At 37.6% G+C, this 25,000-nt stretch overlaps 1 protein-coding gene across 5 annotated transcripts in view; it reads right to left on the bottom strand.

The window, feature by feature from the left end:
• LOC106867559 (motile sperm domain-containing protein 2) overlaps positions 1–25,000 on the bottom strand; it is a 71,084-nt gene that overhangs the window by 17,560 nt on the left and 28,524 nt on the right. For all 5 annotated transcript variants that reach the window (XM_089361791.1, XM_089361793.1, XM_089361794.1 and 2 more), the window contains exons 3-7: positions 14,513–14,677; positions 11,363–11,449; positions 10,807–10,964; positions 10,222–10,282; positions 9,729–9,767 (exon numbers count right to left, since the gene is read on the bottom strand). In XM_089361791.1, coding sequence (XP_089217917.1) covers positions 9,729–9,767; positions 10,222–10,282; positions 10,807–10,964; positions 11,363–11,449; positions 14,513–14,677 — 510 coding nt within the window. The remainder of the gene's footprint in view (positions 1–9,728; positions 9,768–10,221; positions 10,283–10,806; positions 10,965–11,362; positions 11,450–14,512; positions 14,678–25,000) is intronic.

Raw genomic sequence — 25,000 nt, 5'->3', positions numbered from 1 at the left:
GTACTTTATTTTATCAATGTCAGAATTATGAAAGGCAAGGCTGACCTCAGTGGGGTTTGAACCCAGGGTGTGATGAGCCAGAACAATTACTGCATGGCATCTTGTCCAATGCTCTAACAATTCTGCCAACCCACCAACCACCCTTATTAAATATCAACAAAGGGTGTGTACATAAGTGGATCTTCATGATGAAAAGTTACCCCCAGACAGTTTTGTGGGTGGATTTAGCTATGTATAAACAGTGAAATATCAGCTAAGTAGTTTTGTAATTGAGAAGACAGTAAGATAAATGAATAGCATAGCTCAGTGGGTGGATTGAGAGAGAGAGGCAGAGGGGGTAATATCTATAAGAACATGGAAAACAAATACAAAAAAAAAAAGTTGATGGTAGAGATAATGAGGATTTTTCTAAGCTTGGAAAAAGGCCACTGTAAATATTTGGGGGAGGATACAGCTGAATAAATGTTGATTTGTAATTATCTTAACAACCCCTTGAAGAATGAAGTGTTAAGTTGACATCGGAAAGGTCTGAACCCAGAGCAAGCTACAAATAGTACAGGGTATTTTGTGTGGTCCTCAACCAGCTTTGCCAGCTACCATTCTTCATAGAGTTTATAATGATTTCTAATTTAGGTGATCACAACTAATATTGACGCAGGGAGAGGAGAGACGAATAATTTGGTGAGAAAGCGAGATTAGTGTATGAAAACACACGCACACACACCTGCATACAAACATACACAGACAGATTAATGCATGCACAAATATACTCATAGATACATATATACATATGTTTGTATATGTGTGTGTATATATATATATATATACAAACTGGTAATTTCTTCCATTTCTCCAGGTAAGACTGACCGGTGGTTTTCACAGGATGTCATATTTCAACAGTATCTACCTTTCTCATTTGAAGAAGCAGGTATGAAGGATGTGGGGGACCCAACAACACCATGAACAGAGCATGTAAAGACAGGTTTACATTAGTTTTATGGCAGGTAGAAACTTGACTTAAGAATCACTTACAGCAATACATACCTGTACACAGAGACAACAATACACCTACAGTGATACTACACCTGTCTGTGATAAAAACTCGTAAAATGAAGAAATATCTATAAATATATCTTAAACATTATAATCCACTTTAATAAACCTGAACTGTATTAGAACTCCATACAGCGATAAGGAGAAAGTAAATACTTGGGCTGAAGGGCAGGAGCTGGACCTAATAACTAAGGTAACAAATAGTGAGGTCCTTCTTCAACAAGGCACAAAACCAATAGTCACACATGGGCGAGTATATTAATGAATTCATTCCCACTGTATAAACCAGTGGTCCTCAACTGGGGGGCCATATGACCTCCAAGGGTCCAATACTTCTACACTTCATTATATATTTGGGGGGGAAATTCCTTGAAGATAAACGCGATGGTCATAGCTGGAATGCCTTTAATCATAGGCCTGTACGATCAAGGGTGACCTGGAACTAAACGACAACGTAGCAGCTTTCAAGTAACAATAACAACTTTACTGACTCATTATTGTGGTATGTAATTGTGTTGCGTTCTCTCTCTCTCTCTCTCTCTCCCCGACATTACCGATACACACGAATGTGAAATAACAAGTGTGGATCGAAACCATATCAAAGAATAGCAGAGACAAAAAGAACAACTGAAGTGATATAACAACATCGAAATACTCATAGTTTGTGCGTCTCAGTCATGTATGTCGTCATGGATACGTGCAATCACTACTTGGTGTCCAACACTACGCAACTGCGGCCCCTGGTCAAATCAATGCCATGGGCACTATAGTACTTATTGACAGAAGGCGGCGAGACTCCAGAAACGTTAGCACGCCGGGGCGAAATGCTTAGCGGTGTTTCGTCTGCCTTTACGTTCTGAGTTGAAATTCTGCCGAGGTTGATAAATTAAGTACCAGTTGCGAACTGGAATCGATCTAATCGACTGCCCCACCGCCACCCCCCCCAAAAAAATTTCAGGCCTTGTGCCTAGAGCAGAAAGGAGTATTTATTAACAGAAAGCCACAGCATACATAGATCAGAACTCTCCCAATGTGTCCATATCGCAGGTGAAGGTTTCAAATTTATATGTGGTCACTTCACTTGCTAGAAATAACAGCCAAATCTCAAATCATACTCTACCGTCTTAAAATTAAAAGAGATGATGCAGTAGATAAATGTTGTCATGGATACACAAAAATATGACTGGAATGTCTTTGATCAAAGGTCTGCTCGTTAAGCTAGAAATAACAGCTAAATCTCTCTCACACAACACTTACTGCCAGCGAAAAAGAGAGATGACAGTAGTCATAGATCAGCTTAATTCAGACCCGCCTGACATCAAAGCAACAACTGCTTTAGCTCCTAGCTTTGTTTTGTGCTTCCTCTGCAGGCATCTGAAACCATTGAGAGTGAAAGATGAGAAGGATAAACGCATTCATACAAAGCAGACACGAGAATGGCGAAAGACACGTGTGAGTGTTATTGTTGGTGGGGTGACGTTTGATATTTGTAAGGTAAGGTCAGAGTGAAAAAGGCCGCTGTGCCAGGATGTAAACACGCTCCCTCCCTGCAGAAATTATACTTCTTCATCTGAGAGATTAACTTATAACATTGCGGTGAGGGAAGAAATCAATACAAAGTACATATTATACACACCTCAGGCATCCGACGCCCTCACTCATATATATATATATATATATATATATATATATATATATATATATATATATATATTATTATTATTATTAATCGGCAGAAGTTACAAAGTGACTCAAAGACCGAGAGCTTCGTGCTCACACTAGACTGAAGTATACAGATGTACATATACATGCATGCATGAGTGTTTATATTATGTATGTATGTCACTATATATATATATATATATATATATATATATATATAGGATCGTTTATAGAAATACATCAATCCAGGGGAGAAGCACACTCTAAGATGTAGAGGAGTTAATATTATAGTTGGGTAGGCCGGTATATGGGGTTAGCCTGGGTTTCTCGCTCATAAGGGGTTGAGCTTTACAGTGTATCCTCAGACCCCAAACACTGCTGGCCTGAGACCTCCCCCCAGCCCCACACATGTGCTTGTAACCTGCAAAGTGAAAAGTTTTAGAGATCTTGGCGATGGTCGAACACAACATGAAGTTTAAGAGTTGATAGTTTTTGGTACAAACTCTATACTTTGTACCAAATGTAAACTATAGATGCACACTAAAAATGCAGTGGGATTACAAACATAGAGAGAAGAAATACTTTGTGACAGATGCAAAATAGTTAGTAGTAAGTGCACCCATACGATGGACTATTATCAAATGCTCAGATGGTCCCGACGTAAATGTACTTCTGATAGCTTCCGTAACCTAGGTGACCTAAAAACAAAGATGTTATGTCTCCAAGAGAAGGACAGACTGTACGAAGCTTGTGTGGTGTGGTAAACGAAACATGGGCATCGAATAGGAGGAATGTGTGAAGGATGGAAAAAGAGAGAGAAAAAAAACTGAGGCAAACATGGTCCGCAGGATGCGTAATGTTAATGTGTGCATGAACGACGGAGCACAAATGAGCTGAAAGGGGAACAACAAAAACTGGGTGACCTAGAATGGACATGTGATTACGAACGAAAGAAGGCTGACATTTGGACGAAGTGTCGAGTAGACCAAGTGAAAGGGACGTACGGAAGGAGACCGACGGAAGACATAGGATGAAGTGTGATGAAAACTGGTCTCAGAAGGTTGAACTTCACGAAGGCGATGACAAAGGACTACAAACAATAAATGGCGAGACACTGTTCTAGAGAACGACCCGACCAACAAATGAGAGCACGGAAAAGCTGGCGTAAAATAACTATATATATATATATATATATATATATATATATAGTAACCTGCGTAGAGCGATAAATTAAGCGTTGCTGAATGTCAATGGCATTTGTATGAAGCTGAAGTATAATAGAGCTTGGCCATTGTGCAACTGCGTAAGCAGGAAATAGCTAATATTGCACCAACTTGTACAGATAAATACACCTGATATTTAAACTGATTTTCAACAGCAATGCTATACAATCAACTGTTAATATATGCAGCTTTCTTACACTGGTTTGGTATCAGACATTAAGCCTACGGCTTTTTTGGTGATTAGGTGTTTATGTGTGTTGTGGTCTGCATGCGGTGTTACGTCACAGGAAAGGTAAAGACATTAAAGGTGACGAACACCACCAGTGTTGACACGGAATACTCTTCTGAACGACTGTTCCTTATTTAATGTATAACATAACAAATGCACGCATACCGATATTTATACATATAAATATATAAACATACATGTAAACACACACACTCACACACATTGAAAGTTACTGTAGCAGATATTTATGCATGCTATATATATATTAGTAAATTATCGAAACAATTGTCACGGCTCAATAGAAATGGTGAAGATGGCAAACGGAGAGAAAGAAAGAGAGAAGGAAATGTAGATTACCTTAAATAGGGAGGGTTATAGGAGTGTGGTTGTAATGTCTGCACTCCAGCGTAGGAGGGAGCCACTGCAGCAGTGGCTGTAAAGACCAAGCTGACCCAAGGAGAACAAAAGGAGTATGGAGTATTAGCTGTGGTGTCTGCACTCCAGCCCGGAGGTCAGTTGCAGGAGTGTGGTTGTGGTGGTGTCTGCACACCAATGTTATGGGGGGGTCGGTACAGGAGTGTGGCTTGTGACGACTGCACTCCGATGAAGAGAGGAGTCGCTGTGACTGCACTCCGATGTAGGGGGAGCCACTGCAGCAATGCTTACGCTCCAGTGTTTTAACAGCGTTGAAATTTACCCAGAGAAATTCAATGTTTCGTAACTGAACGGAATAGAGAGAAGAGAGGAGACAACGAAAGAAAAAGAAAAAGAGGGACTATGAAGATGAGGGAAGCGAAAGACCATAGAGTAGAAGAGGGAGGGTGAAAACGATAAAGAGAGGCTTTATAGAGAGTGGGAGGTGGGATGGGAGAGAATATGTGATGTAACAACAGGACTAAACGATTAACGACGATAATGCTTTACACATGAAGTGGGAAGAGAGACAAAAGAAAGGATGGTGAGAAAGTGGGGAATAAGGAAGAGGAGGGAAGACAAATGAAATCACAGGGTTTCTTTACATACCCGAATTTGGATGGCGTGTTTTATATATATATATATATATATATAGTGTCGTTGATGCTGTTGTTGATGATACGCACACACACAGAGGTAAAAAGTGGGATGCGATCCTTATCAGTTTATCAGCCAGGTGTATAATTAGATAGAGTAGAGACTAAAGTTTTTGGTGAGGTAAGATTACAAAATGAGGTAAGAGAGTTCAATCCCAGCGTTGGAATCAAAGTAAATATTTGTCATGAATTGCCAGTTCGATAACTGCTCCTCTTCCGCCACCACCATCATCTTCTTTCAACACAAGGGTGTTTCTACATGGTCGCTCAACCCGCTAGAAATAGCTACCAAATCTCCTTCAAATCATCTCCTCTACCTTTACAAAATGACAGGATACATTATGTACTGTAGTCTTTCATATTCCTAACAACATGAGATGGTCACGCATGGAATGTCTCTGATCATGGGTCAGCTCAATCGGTGAAGACCTACAGTTAAACAACAACATCGGCCACAACCAAAGTCAGAATACAAACCACGAAAAAAAAAAAGGGAATCTCCACAGGGCTTGATATGCTAGAAATAGCATGTGGTTAAGGAGCTCACTTTGTAACCACTTGGCTTCAGGTTCAATACCACTGCACAGCACCTTGGGCGAGTATCTTCTACTATAGCCCCAGGCCAACCAAATCCTTGTGAGTGGATATGGCAGACAGAAACTGTATGGAAGCTCATTATGTGTGTGTGTGTGTATACTAATCACTGAGTCATGTGTCTTATATATATATATATATAAAGGCACATGGCTCAGTGTTTAGAGCATCAGGCTCACTATCCTGAGGCAGTGAGTTCCATTCCCAGACCAGGCTGTGTGTTGTGTTCTTGAGCAAGACACTTTATTTCACATTGCTCCAGTTCACTTAGCTGTAGAAATGAGTTGTGACGTCACTGGTGCCAAGCTGTATCGGACCCTTTACTTTTTCTTTGAATAACATCATCAGTGGCACAGAGACGGGAGGCTGGTGTGCATGGGTGACTACTGGTCAATGATATCTTCGCAAATTATTATTTTTGTGAATTATTTGCTCCATATTGAAATATATATATATATATATATATATATATATATATATATATATATATATATATATATATATATATATATATTATCTATATATATATATATATATATTATCTATATATATATATATATATATTATCTATATATATATATATATATATATTATCTATATATATATATATATATATATTATCTATATATATATATATATATATATTATCTATATATATATATATATATATATATATATATATATATATATATATATATATATATATATATATATATTATCTATATATATTATATATCATATATATATATATATATATATATATATATATATATTATCTATATATATATATTATCTATATATATTATATATCATATATATATATATATATATATATATATATATATATATATTATCTATATATATATATTATCTATATATATTATATATCATATATATATATATATATATATATATATTATCTATATATATTATATATCATATATATATATATATATATATATATATATATATATATATATATATATATATATATATTTCAATACAGAACAAATAATTCACGAAAAAAATAATTTTCAAAGATATCATTGACTCTGTTATTATCTAATGTAACAATTTAAAAATGATAATAACACAATCAATAATATAGGTGAATGCAGGCCCCCAAAAAGTATTAAACAGCTGAAGGATTAATATTAATCAACAGACATACTAAGTATGTCTACCTTTTGGAAATAACTGTCAAAATTCTTTTGGCGATTTAAATAAGAGCTTTGACTGTTATTTCCAGCAGGTAGACATACTTAGTATGCCCTTTGATTAATTTTAATATATATATATATATATATATATATATATATATATATATATATGTATAATTATGATTATGGTAATGATGATATGTATATGTGTGTGCCTTTGTGCCCTCACTCATCGATGCCTAACAACCAGTGTTGGTTTATTTACATCCCCCATAACCTACTGGCTCAGCAAAAGAGACTATCAGATTAAGTAGCAGACTTAGAAAAAAATTAAGTAGAAGAGCTGATCTGTTCAACTAAAACCTTTCAGGGTGGTGCCCCAGCATGACCACAGTCTGATGACAGAACAATAAAGCACACCTTGAAGTCTTAGGGACACAGGGGACAATACACTTCTACACACACTGTCTTGAAAAAGAAAAGAAAACATGACAGCCATGGCTGGAATGCCTCCGATCACAAGTCAGGGTGACCCATACTAATTTACTGCAGGCGTGAAACTCTGCATCAAACAACTAAACAAGGAAGTAACAAAGAAAATAAGCAACAGGAAACCAGAAAACTGAGAAAAATGTATGAAACATAAGCCATAGAGCATAACTGTAAAATAATATACAGAATGATTAGCATCAGCAACACAGCACAGCTTTTCACAACCACCACAAATTATACACCCACGCTGTAAAATACAGAAAGCACATTTATCAGACCATTATCACCCTTTAACATCTGCCTTCCATGCTGGCATGGGTTGGATGGTTTGACAGGAGCTGGAAAGCCAGAGGACTGCACCAAGCTCTGCTGTCTGTTTTGGCATGGTTTTCAGGAATGGATGTCTTCTTAACGCTGACCACTTTACAGAGTGGGCTGAGTGCCTTTTACGTGGCACAACACTGGCAAGGTCTGTTTGGCATGATTTTCACAGCTGAATGCTCTTCCTAACATAAACCACTTCACAGAGTGGACTGGGTGCTTTTCATGTGGCACCTGCATGGTGAGGACTGTTCAGCAGGGTTTTTACAGCTGGATGCCCTTCTTAATGCCAACCATTTTACAGAGTGGACTGGGTGCTTTTTAAGTGGCACCAGCAAAATCTGGTTTTTACAGCCAGATGCCCTTTGTGAAAAATCTATCACCAAAAAAAAATCATACAAGAAACAGAACATAAAAGACAGTGGCTAGTAAACTACCATCCAGGCCTTATGCCAGGCACAAAAATAATCACTTTCAGAACTTGTCATTTCCTGACTGGAGTATCATAGCAATTAGTCCTCTCGCCTACTCTTTTGAACCTCTATCTATATGACCCTCCTACACTTCTTTAAGACATATATGCAGGACCTCATCACACTCACATACTCCCATCGTGCTGCTGAACTACCACTACAATCTTATTTAATTCATGGCTGAGTAATGAAGAAGTTTGCTTTCCAGCCACATGGTTTCAAGTTCAGTTCTTCTGTCGGATACCTTGAGTATCTTCAACTATAACTTCAAGCTGACCAAAGCCTTGTAAGTGGATTTGATAGACAGAACCAAGAGAAACCCATCGTATATATATATATATATATATATATGTACACATTGTGTGTGTGTGTGTGTGTGTGTTGTGACTCTTGGGTTTGACATTGTGTGATAGTTGTAGACAAGCGTCACTGTCATATATGCAGTGTCCTTCGTTTCCAATCTTCCATGAAAACATGTCTGGCCATGGGGTAACATTTCTTTGCTTGGAAGCAGGTGAAGGTTGGTGACAGAAAGAAAATCTGCTTCAATTAATTCTGCCCAACTCATGCAATCATGAAATAGTGGACATTAAAATGATGATGATGAACTGTCTCTTTCTTACCAGCAACAACCAGAAAACATTAAAATATAACCAACTGACACACATATAAATAAAAACTTAACACACACAAAGAAAACAAAAACCTTAAGTGCTACAAGCTTTTTTTTTACAACACAAGGCAGTAAAGAAAACAAATTGATGCACAAAAATAATTAGAGGTACTATTTTTGAGGTACCATATTTGGTTAAGAGAAAACAACAACAACAAAAGTGCACAAACAATACATAAAATCCAACTTTATTTTATGATCCTTCTTTATAGTCCATGTTTTGATTCTACAGAGAAATATTATCTCTACATATGCCCTGTACATCATCATTGTTTAATGTCTGTTTTCCATGCTGGCATGGGTTGGATGGTTTGACTGAGGACTGGTGAGCCAGAAAGCTGCACCAGGCTCAATCTGATCTGGCAAAGGTTCTACAGCTGGATGCCCTTCCTAACACCAACCACTCCAAGAGTGTAGTGGGTGCTTTTACATGCTACCGGCACGAGGGTCAGTCAGGCGGTTCTGGCAATGACTATGCTCAAAAGGTGTTTTTTACGTGCCCTCAGTCAAACCGTCCAACCCATGCCAGCATGGAAAGCGAACGTTAAACGACGATGATGATGATGATGATGAATGCCTTGCATTAGTTGAAAGATTTTAGGAGTGGTCTATATTTTCAGCTAAGATAATTAGTTATGTAGAATTACCTCCCTTGGCTCTGAAACTACAGTCACAGAGCTGAACAGCCAGTGTGTAATTCAAGTAAACTAAAATAACAAAAATATTTGACAAAACCACATGGAAGTTAGACACATGGAAGTTAGACACAGTAACTCACCATTAAAAATCCAAGGCATTTCATATACCAACATTAATCCTGTAAGAAACATAAAGAAATACAACTTATATTAAAGAGAACTTGGTGGAAATAGTTATAAAGCAAACAAACTTTCTTTTATCATTAGGATTCTTTAAAGCTAGCGAAAAATACATTAGCTACAATAAAAAGTGATCCCTTTTTAGCTTTACAATATTCCTACAAAACACCACAGTAATATAATACAGTTTGATCCCCAAAAATTCATCTAGCAGTATCACCCCTATAAACCACCCCTATAAACCACCCCAATATTACAATACAATTTGATCATCATAAATTACCCAGGTGTTACAATACAATGTGATTGGTATATATTACCCATGACCCTTAAGAATTAATAAACATGAAGACTAATCATTTATAGGTTAAGGAAAACTGAAGGATAGAAGTTATTTCTTTGTTGAAGTTAATTGTTAACAAACCCCGTGTTATTAAGATAGAAAATACTCACCTAAAATACATGGGTAATTAGATTTGAAACAGTTTATGCAAAATCTGATAAAGTCCATGTCCTGAAATGATATTGAAATATCATGTAGTATCGTTTGCAACAATATGGTGGTAACAAGCCCCACTCTTTCTCTCTCAACTATTTATAATCAAGCAACCCTCACCTTATTCTCACAAACTGCTGCCGCCACCACGTTTTGCATTAAACACACACTGAACAGAAATAGACAGCAACAAAACAGTTACTGAACAAATCTAAACAGCAGCAAAACAGATACTTAACAGTTTAAACAACAAAGCAACAAAACAGATATTGAGCAGATGTCAACAGTAACAGATGCTTAACAGATGTAAACACCAACAAAACAGATCTTTTTAACACATAGACAGTAACAAAACAGATATTTAATACATGTAGAGAGCAACAAAATAGATAATTAACAGATTATCCAGTGACAAAACTGATATTTAACAGATGTATACTGAAACAAAAGACAAATAATGGCTGATACCAGCTGTCTGAAACCCGATTGAAATTGCCTGAGGTAACAAAAAATAAAAAGAGAAAATCACAAAAGGGGATTACCAAATTCGCAAGCCCAGCACCATCCATATCAAATAACAGCATTAGCGGTTCACCAGGGTTTTCTTGAAAGGCTTTTTCTATGTGCCAAGCAAAGAACTTTTTCACCGTCAGCAGATAGTGACTGTCACCTTTTCGGTGCATTTTAACTTGGGTGATCACTGCAAACAAAACAGAATTTACTTCAACAAAATAATGCTATCAGATATTTACAGTTAATTCTTACAAACATCTCTATTTTTTTTTAATCCACTGGTAGACAGTATCAACCAGTGGAATTCGTTGTTGAGACAGAAAAGCATTTCTAACTTATGAAATTGTCTACATTGTGTAATGAATTCACTGAATATTTGAAATAATTTATCAACTTTAAAATCCCTTTTCAATAGCACAATCTACACAAGCGGTTCTCAACCGTAGCCCTCAAGCATCCTTCTGGTAATTATAATGGCACAGCAGCAACAGAAATGCACAAAATCGGTAGTAATTGAACATTTTGCTTAACATAAAACACCAGATAATTCCAGAAGTATTAGTTAAAATAATGGAATCTACTCACAGACTTTGTGTCCATCTTTGTCTGTATTATGGAAAAATATTGCACGTTGTTCCCACATTTTATCATCAAAACTATCGTCCGATAAATCTGAAAGCAAAATGGAAGCAAATTAAATTGCAATATATATAACCCGTTACTATAATTCTTCAACCAATGTGTTCATGACCAAGCTGGAGTACATTTGAAGGCCAGTCACCTATCATTTCAAGATGATGAGCATTTAGAGCAGGCATGGGCAACTTTTCTTGAGAAGCAGGTCACATGAGACATGGCTCATCATCACAGGCCACACTTCTAAAAAAGTTCAAAGATAATTTTCCATTAGGCATGCCATTCAGAAAGTGCCACAGGTTGCAGTTTGCCCAGGACTGGTTAAAAATGACCAATGACTAGCAAATCTCCAGCACTGCTGTTGACAGTGCTTATGTCGACATTCTCTGAAAATACCAATGTTGAGAGTGTGTGTCTATATTTATGTTGACATTATCTTGTGTACATTCTTGACTTCAAATCGTTTCATTTTCTAAAGTCCATTTCTTCCTTTTGGCATTTCATTTGCTTTTCAACTCCATCTGAGCAAATTACTTCAATATATAATCGTTATTAAAATTTCCTAAGAACAGGCACACCTGTATGGTAATAAGTTTGCTTCTCAGCCACATGGTTCTGGGTTCAGTTCCACTGCATGGCACCTTGGGCAAGTGTCTTCTACTACAGCTTTGGGCCAACCGAAACCTTGTGAGTGGACTTGGTAGAGGGAAACTAAAAGAAGCCCATCATGTGTGTGTATGTATCATTTGTGTCTGACCCCACCACCACCACTTGAAAACTGGTGCTGGTGCTGGTGCTGGTTTGTTTACATCTCAGTAACTTAGCAGTTCAGCAAAGAACCAGACTTCAAAAAATAAATACTGTTCAACTAAAAGCCCTCCAAGATGGTGCTCCAGCTTAGACACAGACTAATGACTGAAACAAGTAAACAATAAGTCTAAGTGTGCCTTGTGCCAAACAGCCACCACCACCCACACAGACATTTACCTTTGTTCATTTTCTTACTGGACTGGTCCTCAAAATGAACAATCAGTAACATTAAGGTCAGTTTGCCCCACATTTAACAAGTCTTATTTCAAAGTGACTCAGATCCTCACTTTGGTCCTCTTCTTTGATAATTATCAGACACCAACCAGCCTCCTACTTTCGACCCCAATCTCCAGCTTGTAACCATAACTATGTGCCTTCTTAGAGAATGCCCCACCATTTTAACATAATTCTAATTACCCCCAGATTGTTTTAGACTGTATTATCTTAGCTGATATAAAGAATGAGGATTTCAGGTTTTTACTGATAATCATCTACACAGCAACACAAACACTTAAACTTGTTTAAAGTGAAAGCATTGAAGCTAATAATTTATATGTTTTAACTATAACAATACAGAATATTCTCCTGAAGTTTCCATTAAATTAGTGGAGGCTAAAAGCCAAAATTGTGATATGATAATAATAATAATGAAGAAAAGAAGTATTTAATGTTTTGAGTTGAGTCTTTCGGTGAAGAATGAGAGAATATAAGATTACAGACAGGAAAGGGAAGAGGAATTGTAGGGGAAGAGGTAGAAATGAAGAGGTAAGGAGGACAAGGTGTTGCAAAATACTACACTGGATGCTTTACCGTTTCCACTAAGGGAGGTTGATCAGTCTTTTAAGCGTCATCATTTGTACCTTTAGCTGAATTATATTTTGGTAGGTGCAGACATGGCTGTGTGGTTAAGAAGCTGGTTTTACAAGTAAGCAATTTCAGGTTCAGTCCAACTGCATGGTACCTTGGGCACATGTCTTCTATCATGACGCTAGGCCAACTAATGACTTGTAAGTGAACTTGGTAGATGGAAAATCATCATCATTCAAAAATTTGAAAGTGTACATACATACATACATAGATATATATATATAAGGGTAAAGATCCCCTTCTGTCACAAATGACCGTGGGACTGCACCTAGAAAGTTCTCCTCTGATGCACAAGTCTGGGCAAGGTTGTTTATGGAAGACCAGTAGTCACCTGTGCATACCAGCCCCACCTTTCCACGCCACCGATTTTATCCAAAGGAAAGGCAAAAGCCAATACAGCTTGACGCCAGTGATGTCACAACTCATTTCCACAGATGAGTGAACTGGAGCAACGTGAAATAAAGTGTCTTGCTCAAGAACACAACACACAGCCCAGTCTGGGAATCGAACTCACATCCTCATGATTGTAAGCCTGACACTCTAACCACTGAGCTATTCACCTTCACAATAGGAATTGAACCCACAATCTTGCGATCACAAGTGCAATACCCTAACCACTAGATCATATGCTTTCCACAGTCCATCATAAATAGGTCAGGAAAAGAGGTAAGGAATAAAAGCTGATTACAATCAGGAAGTAGAACGAATATAGAGGAGATAAGAACAGAAAAAAATTAGGTTAACAGAAGTAAAAAAAAGACACAGTAATTAATCTGTTAAGAACTAGGCTTAAAAATATATATATAGACCTGATTGTTATAGGTTCAAATATCACCAGGAATGTTATTCTTTAAGGATAAATAGATTAAGTCTCTAAAATTAATTCAATATTTTTTCTATTTCTTTTTATCATTATCTGGTGAACAATAAACATCACTGGTCATTGATCTTCAATGACTACAGATCTTCAATGGGCAAATCACTGGCACATTGAATTTTTAATGGCAGGATCAACAAGGGAATAATAATAATAATAATAATAATAATAATTTCTACTATAAACACAAGGCCTGAAATTTGAGGGGAGAGGACTAGTCAATTACATGAATCTCAGTGTTTCACTGGTACTTAATTTATCGACTCCGAAAGGATGAAAGGCAAAGTCAACCGCAGTGGGATTTGAACTCAGAATGTAGAGATGGACGAAATGCCGCTAAGCATTTTGTCCAGCATGTTTAACAATTCTGCCAGCTTGCTGCCTTAATAATAATAAGGCTGGAGGGTATATCAGCTGAAATGGTGTGTTAACAACAAACAAGATGAAGACAAATAGCCATCAAATGTAAATAATGTAAATAATTCCTCATCTCTTAAATACAGAACAGAAATCAATGTATTTAATTATAATGTAACAATACTTGCCATTTATTTGGTATTCCATCCTCCATTTTAATGACTCATGAATTAAGGAGGCAACTTCTTCAACTTTGGCTTTAGGCTGGTGTCTGCAGTAGAGTTCCAAGAGAAAATCATCGGTCTTAATCTTTTCCAAATCTCGGTCATCATAGCAACCTTTCTCAATGTTATCTACAAAGAAATAAAATAACCAGACATGTAAGTATTTCCTACAGTGTTGTATATATGTAGGGGTAAAAAAAAAACCCATATACCCAAGGCAGTGTTCTGCATGCTAAACGCAAATACAGGAGGGCTGATATATGTAATATAGCTAACTGAAAAACTTTGATATTGACAGAGTATCCAAGCGATCTGTAGACAAAACTCCGTCTAGTGATGCTTAAAATCTACAAAAAAAAGAAAGGAAGGAAGATAATTAAGATCAGTTAAATGAAATCTTTTAGTGATGCAGGCACAGGCAGGGCTGTGTGGTAAGAAGCTTGCTTCCCAACGACATGGTTCCAGATTCAGCCCCACTGTGTGGCATCTTGGGCAAGTGACTTCTATTATAGCTTCGAGCCGACCAAAGCCTTGTGAGTGGATTTGGTAGACAGAAACTGAAAGAAGCCCATCGTATGTGTGTGTGTGTGTGTGTGTGTGTTTGTCCCCCCACCACTACTTGACAACCGGTGTAGGTGTGTTTACAACCCTATAGCTAAGCAGTTCGGCAAAACAAACAACAGAATAAATAGCAAACTTCAAAAAGAATAAATTCTAGGTTCAATTCCTTCAACTAAAAACCCTTCAAGGCAGTGCCCCAGCATGGTCACAGTCTAATGACTGAAACAAGTTAAAGAAGCAGATTAGATTGTATCTGGTCTAAAACCAGCTGGAAAAAGCAACAGACATGTTTCAGTCTTATTAGTCTTTCTCAGCTAAGCATATTCTTCTCTATTGACAAAACAAAGAGTAATCAATAGATACGGAAATAGATTAAATGTATTGATATTGATTATTGATATCAATAATATGAGTAAGTAAAATACTGTGATGTAGTCTACTACATACTTAACACATAAAGCACAACGGCCACAATCGTGGTCATCAGGCACAGGTTGAAAGACCATGATCGTGACCCAGATAGATGCATTTAATTTAAGGGCATTTGTTGGGGTCTAATGTCACTCAGACGCTCCAATACCTCCCAGAATGCAATAGGACTAATAGTTCAACTAATGACTTTTCACATAATGTAAAACTTGCCACAATTATATACTAAGAAGATATTTTAACAATTTTTTTGTTTTTTATGTGTGCCTTGCCTCCCCACCCTCGTGATGCTGGCACGTAAAAAGCACTACCCGAACATGATCGGTGGCACGTAAAAAGCACCCACTACACTTTCAGAGTGGTTGGCATTAGGAAGGGCATCCAGCTGTAGAAACATTGCCAGATCAGATTGGAGCCTGGTGCAGCCTCCTAGCTCTCCAGACCTCAGTCAAAACGTCCAACTCATGCCAGCATGGAAAACAGAAGTTAAACAATGATGATGATGATGGTAATGGTGGTAGTCTCATTTTCATAAAATGTGCTCAGCAGTCCACGCTATGTAAGTGCAAATCCCATTGCTTTATGGGTTAATATAAGGTTTGAATTCCCATCCCACTGCAATGAAGCAGAATGATACGAAATAGAAATGATTGCCATGTAACATTTAGAAAAACTTCTCAAGACGAGATGAGAGAAATCCATAAAGATTCATGTTAATTTAATACCCAACATTTCAGTAGCCAATTCATCTTTCTTTTCGGAGTTACCTCCCTTAACCAATGAAGAGAGTGTGTGTGTGTGTGTGCGTGTAAATTAGGTTTTTTTTGTTTGTTTTTTTTTTCCACTCACATGATACATCAGGAAGGAAGATCATACTGGGAGAATGACATGTCATGCTTGGTTGATGGCACGCTATACATTACTTTTACACACAAATGTGCACACACACACATCTGTGCACACATATGCACTTATATTCTTGATGCTATGCCCAGATCTGCCTTCGATGGATTTTTTACTGATGCAGACCTAACCCAATTATGCTTGAATTACTATATTATCATATTCATATTAAACATGATCTCCATTTATGTGTTTATGTATGCATGTATGTATGTATATGTGCGTATGTGTGCTTGTGTGTATGTGTATATATGTGTGTGTGCGTATGTGTGCTTGTATGTATGTGTGTATATATGTATGTATGTATGTATGTATGTATATTTGTATATGGCGTAGTGATTAAGAGCATGGGCTACTAACCCCAAGATTCCAATTTCGATTCTAGGCAGTGACCTGAATAATAATAATAATAATAATAATATCAAAAAAATACCTTAGGAATGAGAACCCAGGGTCAAAATTCCCCCAAGACATCTATCAGCCGAAACGTGTTAACAACAAACAAGATGAGGACAAATATCCATCAAATGTAAAGAATGTACATAATTCCTCATCTCAAAAATTGTTTAAACATTTTGTGTATTGTACAAATACAACCTGTTTATTGCACATGAATTTCAACAACAAAATCTTATATGAACCCCCGCAAGGGTCACATGGGCCTCATTCGAGAATCACTGATTAAAGGAATAAAAGTTGAATGTTTGCTGTTTCATAGATGGCCAAGTGGATCCGTACCTGTAGTTTTAGTAAGTTGTTCTCATGTTACAGGTGCTATTTAGATAAAAGTAATATCTGATTTCACAACACCTGAACAAAGTCTGATGGCAAATCACTTGAACATGTGTAGTTATCAACAATGGCTTTTATAGTTCAATAGCTATTGTTGTTGGAAGGACGGGGGTTAGAATAACACATAGAGTGATGAGGGGGTGAGAGAGGAGGAGAGAAAAAAATAGTGGATGTACAGTAGGCAACACCCACGTCAACCCCAACAGCCCAGTTGCTGACATAGCGTGCAAAGCTGTTCTTGTTGTGTTCTTTAACCTCAGGCCAGCCATGACCATAGTTTTTCCATGTATATCGTAGCACAGATTACATTATCATGAAAGCAAGTGGCTCAGTGGTTAGGGTTTTCAGCCATGAGTTCAATTCAGCCACGAGTTCAATTCAGACACGAGTTCAATTCCTGTTGGTGCTTGGTGTCCTTCAGCAAGACACTTTATTTCACATTGCTTCACTCTACTCAGCTGGCAAAAATGAGTTGTACCTGTAATTCAAAGGTGGGGGCAGCTTTGTCACATTCTGTATCATGCCAGATACCCCTGACAGTTATGTTAAGGATACGCATGCTTGTGGGGGTGCCCAGTCCCTTGCATGTTACTTTCACAAGCAGGCTGTTCCATTGATCGAATCCACTGGAACCCTTGTCGTCATAACCGACAGAGTGACAGTTATACATCAGAATAAAGGTTATTACAAAAGACTATTACAAAAGGACCGAGAGATCAATGGTGTGAAACTATTGGATAAAAGGGGGGCTGAGGACTTGATGGAGATGTACTTGGGTTGGAGGAATCGGTGGAGCAGCTGGCATGGGCAAATGGAGTGTAGTAGTATGAACATGTGTTGAGGAGGGATGAGAACCATGTTCTGAGCAGAGTGCTTGAGTTTAAAGTGAATGGAACCACGAAAGCGAGGTGAACCAAAGAAAACTTGGATGGAACAGGTGGAGGAGATTGGGAGGGTTGGCTTGAGGAGGGAGGATGCTCAAAACCTGGCAAGATGGTGTGAGAGCAGTTGCTGTAAGAGTGAGGTAGATCTGGCCACTCTCGTTAACGAGGACAAACCCAAATTTGAAATATTGGAGTTCATTCATTCAAAACATTATTATTGATGGCAGCTACAGAGAACAAGGTTTTTTACAATAAGCAAATATACAGAACAAGCCTTATCAATAGGCATTTATTATAAAGAACAAGGTTTATTACAATAGGCAGTTACACTGAAGCAGGCTTATAAACAGGCAGTTATAAAGACAAAGTCTTTTTCTTTCAATAGACAGTTATACTGAATAAGGCTTATTGTAATAGCGAGCTGCATAGTATGGGAATATGTGCCCTAGTAGAAAAATACAGGACAAAGTTAACACAAGAAACTATATAAGCTTTTCTTCAATAAACACAAAGCTTGAAATTTTGGCAAAGGAACTTGTCTATTACATCAATCCCAATTATTTACATTATTTACATTTGACAGATATTTGTCTTCATCTTGTTTGTTGTTAACACAACATTCTGGCTGATACACCCGTCAGTCTTCATCAGATGTAAGCAATACAAGCAAATACATAAGGTAAGTGTAGTCATAAGTGATAGCTATTATAAGGCAGGTTATGCCAAAATAGGCAGCCATATAAGTAAGGCAGGTTATGCCGAAATAGGCAGTCATATAAGGCAGATCACTCCAAAACAGGCAGCCATATAAGGCAGGTACTGCCGAAACAGGCACCCATATAAGGCAAGTCACATCGAAACAGGCAGCCATACGAGAAGAGTCATATTGCAATAGGAGGCCATATAAGACGAGTCACGTCGAAACTAGCAGCAATATAAGGTGAGTCACATCACAACAGGCAGCCATATAAGGTGAGTCACGTCAAAACAGGCGACCATATAAGGTAACGTCGAAACAGGTAGTCATATAAGGTGAGTCACGTCGAAACTGACAGCAATATAAGGCGAGTCACATCAAAACAGGTAGCAATATAAGGTGATTCACATCTAAACAGGCGAGACACCTCGAAACGGGCAGCAATATAAGGCGAATCACGTCGAAAGAGGCGACCATATGTGGCGAGTCACGTCGAAAAAGGCAGCCATATAAGGCGAGCTACATTGAAACTGGTCGCCATATGAGGCGAATCATGTCAAAACAAGCTGCAATATAAAGCGAATCATGTCAAAACTGACAGCAATAAGGCGAGTCATGTCAAAACGGGCTGCAATATAAGGCGAGTCACGTCGAAACAAGCAGCCATATAGGGCGAGTCACGTCGGAACTGGCAGCAGTATAAGGCGAGTCATGGCAAAACTGGGAGCAATGTAAGGCGAGTCACGCCAAAACAGGTGGCCATATAAGGCGAGTCACGTCGAAACTGACAGCAATATAAGGCAAGTCATGTCGAAAGAGGCAGCAATATAGGGAGAGTCATGTCAAAGCAGGTCGCAATATAAGGTGAGTCACATCAAAACAGGTAGCAATATAAGGTGAGTCATGTCGAAAGAGGTAGCAATATAAGGCGAGTCACGTTGAAATAGGTAGCAATATCAGGCAAGTCACCTCGAAACTGGCAGCAATAAGGCAAGTCATGTAGAGAAAAAGGAAACAATATAATGAAAGTCATGTCAAAACATGCGGTCGTATAAGGTGAGTCACTTTGAAACAGGTTGCACTATAAGGCGAGTCATGTTGAAACAGGTACCTATATAAGGCGAGTAATGTCGAAAAAGGCAGCAATATAAGGTGAGTCATGTCGAAAAAGGCAGCAATATAAGGCGAGTCATGTCAGAACTGGCAGCAATGTAAGGCGAGTCATGTTGAAACAGGCAGCTATATAAGTTGCATCAAAATGTGCAGCTATACATGGCAAGTTTTAACATGATAAACATCCACAAAATAAAACAGCGAAATTATGATTCTGCATTGTATTTCAGGTCATTGAACCAAGCAATCATAAAAGAATTGCTGCTGTTGCTGTTGCTGCTTCTGCTGCTGCTGCTACTGCTGCTGCTGGTGCTGCACTATGTACACCACCACTCATCCCACACATCACTCTATGGTTAATGTCATATGGTTAATGTGATATGAGGTTGTTGTGACATCTGTAAGCTATAAGCCGAGAGAAAGCAAGTGCATGTTTGTTAATCTGTAAACAAACATCAATTCTAAAAAATCTGTCTGAAAAACAGAAGGAATCCAAAACTAGTGAAATATTGACAACTGGTAGATAAGAAGGATTTGAAATCATCCATCTGGGGATCACACACACACACACACACACGTGTATACAAGGGACAGGGAAAGAGGTTTGTGACTGGAGAAACAGTAAACAATCTGCCAAGACTTACAAGAAGATAGACAGAAAAACAAACAGACATGCAGGCAGTCAGGCAGAGTTATGATAGCTGACTGATGGTTGAAGAATAAAGGTGATAGCTTATGCCAAGCAGAATTATCAATATTGAATTAGTGGCTTTCATAAGTGAACAGTGTAATAGATATTTTATTGAGCAACAGCAATGATAGATCATAAAGTGTCTACCACACAGACATCAGGCCTTACTACATACATATATATATATATATATATATATATATATATATATATATATATATATACATATATATACACACACAAACATACACAAACAAACTTGCTGCTGGGTATATATACACACACACACACACACACACACACACACAGAATGTGGCAGTTTACAGGCAATACACATGTTTTTATGACAGGTGATGTATACATTATCATTGTGACAGGTTGGTACGCATTGCCCTGCTGACAGACAGGCTTACAAACTCTGCACTTCTGACTAATAGGAATGGTAACTGCATAGACAGTCATTGTCATAGAAACAGGAATTCTCTCTCTCTCTCTCTCTCTCTCTCTCTCTCTCTCTCTATATATATATATATATATATATATATATATATATATATATATATATATATATATATATATATATATATATATATATATATATATATATATATATATATATAGTCATCCAGAATTAGGCTAGTCAGCATGGAATGAAAAGAATTATGCATCTAACTACAAACTGAAAATAATAGTAACAAGAACACTCACAGAGCACAAACCTCCGCCAAGGCAACACCAACATCCTCTCAATGATTAGCCAGAGATGATTTTTAAAATGAGAATACCTGAAATAAACTCGACCGCTCTCACAAATGAGAATACTAAAACTGAACCCGACTGCTCTCAAAAATTAAGTAAAAAAAAAAAAAAAGAAAAATAATCCAGAATCCTTGTTTTGTACTGGATCGATCCCAAAATCTAATCAGTTTGTGTCAATCACGAGGCCAAACATTCCTGAAAGTTTCATCCAAATCCATCCAGCGGTTCTTGAGATATTTTATCCATGGACTTGCAAGGCAGAAATTATCCAGGCTAATTCTGTTTTTGGTAATTTTTTTTTTTGTCCATAAAGATATTACACATAAAGAGAAAAAAAAAGAAATGTTCATATCTATCTGTATATGGTGGTTAGCTAAAATTCTGTAGACGTATTCTGTAGAGCAGTTTAGCATTAAAAAAACAAAACACACCAGTAATTTATTAATTAAATAATGTTGTTGTGACAATGTAAGTGAAATACCATGTTGTTATTATTACATAATTGACATTATCAACCTATTGCCAGATATAGGAGTGAGATGGCTAAGTGGATAATATATTAGGCTAGCTAATCAAAGATGAGGAGTTCAAATTTATTACAGGCATTTCATGGTGTATTTCGAAAAACATTTTATTCTACATTGATACAGTTACAAATAGGTACAAGATTGTGATTCATATGGTTCTATATTTAAGAGATGAGGAATTATTTACATTATTTACATTTGACTGATATTTGTCCTCATCTTGTTTTGTTGTTAACACGTTTCGGCTGATATACCCTTCAGCCTTCATTAGGTGTCTTGGGGAAATTTCGAACCTGGGTTCTCATTCCTAAGGTATTTTTCGATGTTGTTGTTGCTATCATCATCATCATCATTATTATTATTATTATTATTATTATTATTATTATTATTATTATTATTCATGTCACTGCTGGAATCGAACTTGGAATCATGGGGTTAGTAGCCCGCACTCTTAACCACTAAGCCATATGCAGCATCCATCAAACCAGGGTTAAACATTGAAGGTTTAGGGGACATGCAGGAGGTGGTTAAAAGATGAAGCCCAACACCAGAAATACAGGCTGTGAGTTCAAACTGAGCCTAAGGATGTGTGTGTAAGTACAGAACACAGCACCTGACAGTAATAGTTTAAAAAGAGAGTGAAAGAAGAGAGAGGATATACCAATCATGTGAATGTGGAGTTTATGTGGAAATACTCAATACAGGCCCAGATGTGGCTGTGTGGTCAAGAAGCTCAATTTGCAACTTAATGGTTTTAAGTTCAATTCCATTGCGTGATACCTTGGGCAAGTGTCATCTAGTACAGTCTCAGATTGACCAATACCTCATGAGTGAATTCGGTTGACAGAACTGCACAGAAGTGCTGAGCAATGTGAGATAAAGTGCTTTCCTGAAAAACACAATGAATTGCCCCAGTGCAGGAATCAAGCCTACAATCTCACAATTGGGTGTGCAACACCCTAACCACTAGGCCAAATGCTCTCACATCATAATCCTTTTTTTTTATAGGCACAGGGTCTGAAATTCTGGTGGAGGTGGGGCTAGCTGATTCCATCAACCCCAGTACTCAACTGGTACTTATTTTATTAACCCTGGAAGGATGAATGGCAAAGTCAACCTTGGCAGTAGTTGAACTCAGAATGTAAAGACAGATGAAATACCGTTAAGCATTTTGCCTGGCATTTTAACGAATCTGTCAGCTCACTGCCTTACGCCCTCACATCATAATGATAACCGTTATAATAATCAACACCTTTGTCATTACAACCATCACCATCGGCACCGAGACAACCATCACCATCGCTGTCATATTTAAAGTAAACATCAGACACAAAATAAAATCTCTAAACAGAAAATAAAATCTTTTTTTTGTTGTTGTTTTTTTTGTTTTCAGATATCACTTGACATTTTCACTTCTTCTCAAATATTGTTTCTCCTCTCTCTCTCTCTCGTTCATTTATCTATTCTTTCCCATTCCATCTCTCTCTCTCTCTCTCTCTTTCCTCTGTCATTTACCTGCCCCCCCCTCTCTCTGTCTTTGTCCATGTCTGACATTTGACTGATACAGACACTACAACTGGCAGCTTGCCTGGGGACTGAACTCACAGAAGCAGTAAATAATAATAATAATAACAGTAGTAGTAGTAGTAGTAGTAGTAGTAGTAGTAGTAGTAGTAGTAGGCAACCTAGTGAGTGTGTTGCTATTATGCATGTTACAGAAGTTTAGTTATCACACAGAGAGAGACAGTATAGCATATGTATAGCTATCACAAAAGCCATTGAGTACATCTGACAGAGAGCACAGAGCATGTAATATGTATGGAGTTACTCTGAGACAGTGTCATATGTGTTGTTATTACACAAGTGGTCTGATGTGTACAACTTTCACACAGACAGCGCAATGTAATTACCACATAGAAAGCCCAATGTGTATAATTATTACACAACTATTCCAGTATGAAGGTGCATGGCTCAGTGATTAGAGCGTCGGGCTTACAATAATAAGGTAGTGAGTTCGATTCTTGGACCGGGTTGCGTGTTGTGTTCTTGAGCAAGACACTTTATTTCACGTTGCTCCAGTTCACTCAGCTGTAGAAATGAGTTGTGATGTCACTGGTGCCAAGCTGTATCGGCCCCTTTGCCTTTCCCTTGGATAACATCGGTGGCATGGAGAGGGGAGGCTGGTATGCATGGGTGACTGCTGGTCTTCCATAAAACAACCTTGCTCAAATTTGTCCCTTAGAGGGTAACTTCCTAGGTGCGGTCCCATGGTCATTCATGACCAAAGGGGGTCTTTACCCTTTTATTCCAGTGTGTATAGTTATCACATAGACAGTTCAACATGTAGAGTTATCACTCAAACACCCCATTATGTGGTGTTATCACACAGACAGCAAAGTATATATACAGGGGTTGGGCAAAATAATGCAAACACCTAGCATCATAGCATCATAATTTTGAAATATCTATAAAACCATCAAAAGCTTGTTTATTTTTATGATTTTTGATTTATTATTGGTGTTGCTTAATATGTTTTGCTAAAATTGCTGTTTTTTTTTCAGATATCTTCAGAAAAAAGTAATTAAAATTCATTAAAATGACAGATCTATCGGACTTTCAAAGAGGTCAAATTGTTGGTGCTCATATGGCAAGTGCTAGCGTAACAAAAACAGCTGAAATGTTTGGTGTATTAAGAAGTACTGTCTCAAAAGTAATGACAGCCTTTGAGAAAGAGGGAAAAACCTCTTCGTCAAAACAAAACGCTAGAAGAAAACCAAAACTTTCAGATAGGAACCATCGGACTCTTACACGAATTGTCAGAAAGGATCACAAAAGTACAACTCCCAAAATTACTGCAGAGCTAATGACCACCTCGAGAACCCAGTTTCCACAAAAACTGTTCACCAGAAGCTGCACAAAGCCAGAGTTCACAGCTGTCACACAGACAGCCCTGCATATGTTGCTATCACATAGAGAAAACAGAATGCACAGAGTTATCATAGAGACAGCCCAGTATATACAGTTATCACACAGAAAAGAGAATGCTCACACTTATCACACAGACAGCTCTGTGTATGCTATTATCACACAGACAAT

This window comes from Octopus bimaculoides, chromosome 13 (genome assembly GCF_046866305.1).
Source record: "Octopus bimaculoides isolate indiv1 chromosome 13, ASM4686630v1, whole genome shotgun sequence".
Classification (NCBI taxonomy): domain Eukaryota; kingdom Metazoa; phylum Mollusca; class Cephalopoda; order Octopoda; family Octopodidae; genus Octopus; species Octopus bimaculoides.
This window is presented reverse-complemented; position numbering and strand designations above follow the sequence as displayed.